Genomic DNA, 5,979 nt, shown 5'->3' with positions numbered 1-5,979 from the left:
GTAGAATGGTATTCTAGAAATCATCCAATGTTGAAGTTTGAAGGAAACTTCCACATGTACAATATCAAATAATTAATAATACACATGTATGTATGTATGTATGTATGTATGTATGTATGTATGTATGTATGTATGTATGTATGTATGTATGTATGTATGTATGTATGATTTACCAATAAGAGTTTTATACTGCCTTGATTTAAAGTATTTTTGGTGGCCTCAAGGGCAGCTCCCAAAGGATACTCCTTGCCTGTGCCATCTTCCTTTTAAATTTGCAGGAGAGTGTCTGGCAGTTCAAATCAGAAGAAAACCAACCAAAGCATTACACTTTTATCCTTTGTTCATATTAAAAAATATATGCATGTCTTGATATCTTCATGTCCAAATATCTCAGGAGCCAATGATCGAGCCAGCTTGTTGTATATGTCACCATCCTCAGCTAACCGAGCTATTTGTTCTTCCTCAACCCCTTTCAGTTCATAGCTGCACAATACCAAAATAAATCTTCAACCACCAAATGCATCACAACTTTACAAGGAATATTTTCTATTACGTGTTCTATGGGTCCCAAAAACAAGAGGTTAGATTGCAACATTTTTACTTCTTGGAAAAAAAAACAATTCAAATTTACCCCCTTTTTTTCATAAACAACCATCACAAAATATTGAAATTAATTGTGGTCCACAAGATTTCTCCATTTAGCTATATAACTTCAAATGTTTGATAGTTTTTGGGACAGATGAAATACTAAAAAAAGATGCTTATGACCATATAAATCTAGTAGTTGCTTACTCTTCGTATTTTTTCTTAAAATGGGAAATAGACATAGTCTCCAAGTATGTATCTGCCACTAAGTCTGCTCGCATTTCTCTAAACCCAGCATAAGGAATAGGGAGAAATATTCCAGATAACTCAACAACATCTCCTGGGGATACCTGAAAGTTTAAGTAGGTTTCACAAGTGTTAACAATATTGGCAGTTAGCTTTAAAAGCTAGTATCAATATTAAAAAAATGAAAATTAAGCAATCTTCATAAAAAACAACCTTTCCTGTAAGTTCCCCTCGAAAGTGAACAGTCATTGCACGAGGAATATGACCTTTAGGAACATGTTCAATAAGCTCTTGAATTTTGGCCTGAAATTTATCATTGTAACATCCCATGTAAGAGAACAAATTTGAGGAGCTTTAAAAAACATCTCCCATTGCACAAAATGTGAAAATCACTGCAAAAAGGTATCTTGAACTGACCTCTTGAAATTTTAAAAACTTTGAAGCTCTGAGTTGGAGGATAAGGTGTCCTTTTGCCCGGTTAACCTGACAACGCTTAGATGGGTATTCGAATAGAGGCATGAGCACTCGAGCAGTTACTTCCTGTTTCATAGAGATAGCATGTTATAAAGGCAAAAACGTATGATGTCCAGGCGAGCAATGTTTAAAAAAAATCCCACATGCTGGATTGGGCATGATTACATACATACCTGATATATTTCAAAACCACACTCTTCACATGTGTACACAGCAACCTTCATCAATGGTTTTACATCTGAACAGCGAGTCACAATGCCAGATATCTTGACAAGCTGGCCAATATGTGAAGCCCTAACCTCCGTAATGGTAAATGGTTGGACCTTGGAGGAAGCTTTGATGTAAACTTCGCTGAATTACAAACAATGAGCATTAGAAACTTGGCAAAAAGTGTAACTAGCACAAAAACGTTAATTTTCTCAAGCAATTAGCATGTTGACATAATTTCTATACATAAACAGATAATACACCTACAAAACAATTTGGACAATGAATCAAATGCAATGATGGACCCATTTCAAAGTTGCTTGTCAAATAGAAGCAACTTAGGTAAAGATGTCGGAAATCAATTTAGTATAGTGATAAAAGTAGCGCATTTTCTTGAAAACCATAACCAATTTAAGAAGAAAAAACACCTAGTTTATACTTACTAAAAACGCCTAATTTCTGGGGGCATCTTCTGTCTTGGGTCAGTCCCATCAGGATTCTCATTGCCTTCCTCGGCTCGTTGTGTGTGAAATACGTCAGAATCGTCCTCCTGAATAGCCTCCGTTGGCTCAGGGATCAACTCATCAATAGCATCAGCAAAAATTCCAACATATCTCCGGGTGTTCTCGGTAACTCGTCCCACAAACTCCTCATCCAAATCCTTGTACTGCTCCAAAACAATATGAAAAGGGTGTTAAGCATCAAATCTTAGAACTTACGTCGTAATAAGGTACTAAATAAAGGTCATGAACAAGGAATATACATGAAACAGATCTTCGAGGTCAATTTCTATTGCTTTCAGTTTCCGATTCGCGACATCTTGCTGTGTAGGAAAAATCGCAAAGTAAATAAGTACATAAAACGTCAAAGAAATCTTTATGTGCCCTAGACAATAGGAAAAAACCTACAAGGATGCTAATATATTTGGCTTCGCCATCTGCATCAGTGAAGTTTTGAAGAAAATCTTTCGCTAGATCTGTTGCATAAGAACAAAAATGAACGGACAATTAGCAATTACAGAGTTGATCGACAGGGAGTAGGTTTAGCATATGGAAAGCATACCTTTGTCCCGGCTAAAATCAAGGTCCTTCATTGTGCCGCCGGTTTCAGCAATTCAACCGACCAAATTTTCAGAGGAAACAGTGAGTGAGTTAGAGAGAGAGGAGGATGAGGAGGAGGAGGAGGAGGAAGTAGAAGTATTTTGCGGGAAACGGAGATGAGATTTGGCGCCTAAATGGGGATGGAGGCTGGCTTTTTGGCGGGAAAATGAGATTACTGTATCAGTTAGAGTCTCATTTCGGCCCAAAACGGTAAAGCGTGAGCCGTCAGCTGGATCAAAAGCCCATTACATGACTCACTGGGCTTTTACCTTTGTATATTCTTGGGCTCTTGGCAAGCAAGCTACAGCCTACAAGTACTCTAATCTTGATTAACAAATTTTCTTATTTTTTATGTTGAAAAGAGAGTATAGTCGAGAAAAAAGAACCCACACTACACTTGCTCCTTTTCCCATATGAATTCCAGCAATCATATTTTTATTATGATTTTTTTAAGAAAAAAAACAACTGAACAAATTAGATTCAAAGCTTATAAATTTTTTGTCAATATCAGTGGTCCGGTTGAATAAACAATTAAAATTCATAAAAATCTGAATGGTATTAATAAACCTCAACCATTTGCCAAGAGTCATTTGGTCCAATGGTATGAAATGAAACGAGGCTATGTGATTATGAAGGTGTGAGTTCAAGTGTTTTAAAAAATAGTATATGGATTGGTTTTTGAATATATGACCACTAAAACAATTTACGTTTGCCAATGTTTACAACACATAAAAAATAAATCAAAGGAATTTTTCATGATATTTCATTTTGTTCAATGTAGTTAGTTGATAGCGGTTTATATTTCAGAAGTAAATCAAATGATTTGATGATGAAAATACATGTTTAGGATTTGGCATCTTATCTTGTATTAAGTGATGCAAGTAAATTCACAGAACCTACTACATAATGCATACACCATTACACCGTGTGCTTTTATTGTATAAGAGAAAATGAATTAACAAAACAAAACACAATGAATTCCTTGATCGGTCCCTACTAAATAATCGAATACCACATACATATAAGATAGAAGGGGAAGAATTGATTTGTATGTGTGGTGTATTTAGACTGGTGGCTCAAATCAGATTATCACCACCCTAAAAATTACAAACTCATAGGATCGCTCTCCTTTTCTTTTGTCTAGAGTAAGTGATGATAGATGAGTAATTGTTATTTGTTTCTCTTAAATCAACCATTAAATTGGTGTTTGATGTCATTATCTTTTTAACAAATTATTTGGAATGCACCGATGGATATGATCCGAATAAACAGTTTACTTGGTATTTAATTTTTGTATATGAAAACAAGAATCCAGACCCCAACACCATGGATTTGATTGGAATTGGACCACCAACCACACTACACCTGTGATGCTCTCTCTCTCACTCTCTCTATATATAACACAAGCATACAACAAACAGATATGCTGCTCTCTTTTTAAAAAAAGAAAAAAAATCCCCGGATTGGATTTGGAATTGGAATTGGAAATGGATACATTGGTGGGCCTATCTAGCCAATTTGAGTTGTACAAGTCTGTCTAGGATGGCAGGCTCCAGAGGACTAGGATCAAGGCAACGTTCTGCAGCAGCAACAATCACCTGTTTTGTTTAACCCCAACCCCAACCCCAACCCCAAAAGGAAAACATCAAAAACAAAAACACATAGATGCAAAGATATTGGAGTATTTATTTTAGTGGAGGGGTAAAGTACCTCATCAAGCAGGAATTCAAGAGCAGCCTCATCTTCAGAATCAGTTGTGTCTTTGAGGGTGGTTCTGAGGTACTGCATGTCCAACTGAATCTGCTGGAACCCACTCCGATTAAATGTCTGAAGCCTAACAAACTCCTGGAAGCTTTTCAGGCAAAGTTTCACAATGCTCATCACAACAGATTCCTGCAACCAAAATTCTTATTAGTTGATTTATTATCTATCTATCTATCTACTACCTAAAATAAGCAAATACCTAACTACCTGTGTGTGTTGGACTTTTGTGAAGATTTCCATTTTTTGTTTAAACAGCTTTGCCAGATGAGTTTCCAGGAGCTGACTCCTAGCCCTGTTGGTGTTTGAACGGTTATTATTATTAGTATTAGTATTAGTATTGCTGCGTGAAGAGCTTGTGCTTCCATTGCTCTCCGTGCGCGCATGTTTACGCACAACCCCTCCTCCTTCACCTAATATATGCTTCACTTCTCTTCCTACTGCCCCCAACTGCCACACCCACGACACATCATTAAATACATACATCCATACTTATTATTATTATATGCTCAACATACCTCTTGACGAAACATATCCACAAACATATGAACTTCTCTTGGTTCTTTATGTTGTCAACATGTTTGCCACAAAGATAAATCAATTCATGCATATTCATATTATAACAGCAGAGCAAGATGTGAAATGGGACAAACCTTGACCCAATTCGGTGTTGTCAGCCTCTTCTTCAAAAGAACAGAAATCCTTTGGGTTCTCAAATTTACATACTGTATGTAAAGGAAGCCTCAATCAATTTACTCAACTCAACATGTGTGTCATAAAATAAATAAATACAAGAACAAGAAACATACACGCTGCAAGAACCTTTCCCCGGCTGCTCTAAAGGTGTGACGCACTTGAGCAGGATCAAAAGCATAACCACCACCTGACAATGACAACGAGGACCCAATTTACTGAAAAGTAACATGTACAAGTCATGAAAATGAAAATGAAAATAAATATAAATATAAATATAAAAGATAGAAACAGAAAAGCAGGCGTTGCCTCGGTAACTCTTTGTTGGGGTCGGAAAACTCTTCTATTAAACACTAAAATAAAATTACAATAGGAGGAGCAACTCTCACACTCAACTGTTACAAAAAACCAACCCTCTCACTAACACTCTCACTCTAAGTGTTATACCATTTGTTTATCTGTATTTGGGATGCATACAACTGAAGAATGAAGCCTCTATTTATAGTCTTGGCAGCCACCATTGTAGTTGCGTCTATTAATTGTGTTCATCATAGGGTGGGAAGACTTTGCCACCCTAGGTATCATTTTGTCAACAAAAATGGCTATTGTAGCTTTGGAGGCTGGAACACAACAAATCTCCCCCTCCAGTCTTCGTCCAATAATCCTCATCCCAACTATGTCAGCACATATTCTGTGTTTCTCTTGTGTCACCACCTTTGTCAACATGTCTGCAGGATTTTTGTTGGTATTGATCTTTAACAACTTCAATTCTCGTCCCTCAATTGCTTCTCTAAGCCAGTGATAACGTATATCAATATGTTTTGTGCGGGAATGGTGTCACACCCCAAAACCGGAACGGCAGAAACGTTCGGGGGCGGAGGACGTCATGTTAAGTATCACGAGATATGTATAT

At 36.8% G+C, this 5,979-nt stretch overlaps 2 protein-coding genes across 2 annotated transcripts; both read right to left on the bottom strand.

The window, feature by feature from the left end:
- Positions 1 to 963: 963 nt before the first annotated feature.
- On the bottom strand, positions 964 to 3,371 carry LOC145122123 (DNA replication licensing factor MCM7-like). Its single transcript, XM_079057782.1, has 7 exons — positions 2,575 to 3,371; positions 2,421 to 2,488; positions 2,276 to 2,335; positions 1,956 to 2,179; positions 1,479 to 1,656; positions 1,249 to 1,371; positions 964 to 1,134 (listed from the first exon to the last, which is right to left on the bottom strand). The coding sequence occupies exons 1-7, from the start codon at positions 2,603 to 2,605 to the stop codon at positions 964 to 966; spliced, it is 855 nt and encodes a 284-aa protein (XP_078913908.1). The 5' UTR covers positions 2,606 to 3,371.
- A 716-nt stretch (positions 3,372 to 4,087) lies between these two features.
- LOC145121003 (vacuolar protein sorting-associated protein 51 homolog) lies at positions 4,088 to 4,936 on the bottom strand. The gene is made up of 4 exons (XM_079056789.1): positions 4,892 to 4,936; positions 4,584 to 4,823; positions 4,323 to 4,505; positions 4,088 to 4,210 (listed from the first exon to the last, which is right to left on the bottom strand). The coding sequence occupies exons 1-4, from the start codon at positions 4,916 to 4,918 to the stop codon at positions 4,118 to 4,120; spliced, it is 543 nt and encodes a 180-aa protein (XP_078912915.1). The 5' UTR covers positions 4,919 to 4,936; the 3' UTR covers positions 4,088 to 4,117.
- Between the last annotated feature and the right edge of the window lie 1,043 nt (positions 4,937 to 5,979).

The sequence above is a fragment of the Lactuca virosa genome, chromosome 6 (assembly GCF_052849685.1).
Source record: "Lactuca virosa cultivar CGN04683 chromosome 6, Lactuca_virosa_CGN04683_v6, whole genome shotgun sequence".
Taxonomy (NCBI): Eukaryota; Viridiplantae; Streptophyta; class Magnoliopsida; order Asterales; family Asteraceae; genus Lactuca; species Lactuca virosa.
Note: the sequence above shows the minus strand (reverse complement) of the source record. Positions and strands in the feature narration are given on the sequence as shown.

What these genes read in the sequence shown, in the direction of transcription:
- LOC145122123 (XM_079057782.1), bottom strand. Translation starts at nt 2,605, where the DNA reads ATGAAGGACCTTGATTTTAGCCGGGACAAAG. An exon ending in TGATTTTAGCCGGGACAAAG is followed by an intron (nt 2,489 to 2,574) that starts GTATGCTTTCCA and finishes CTTATGCAACAG; the next exon opens with ATCTAGCGAAAGATTTTCTT. An exon ending in GTGGTTTTGAAATATATCAG is followed by an intron (nt 1,372 to 1,478) that starts GTATGTATGTAA and finishes TCTATGAAACAG; the next exon opens with GAAGTAACTGCTCGAGTGCT.
- LOC145121003 (XM_079056789.1), bottom strand. Translation starts at nt 4,918, where the DNA reads ATGTTTGTGGATATGTTTCGTCAAGAG. An exon ending in TGGATATGTTTCGTCAAGAG is followed by an intron (nt 4,824 to 4,891) that starts GTATGTTGAGCA and finishes TGGGTGTGGCAG; the next exon opens with TTGGGGGCAGTAGGAAGAGA. An exon ending in CAAAAGTCCAACACACACAG is followed by an intron (nt 4,506 to 4,583) that starts GTAGTTAGGTAT and finishes TTTTGGTTGCAG; the next exon opens with GAATCTGTTGTGATGAGCAT.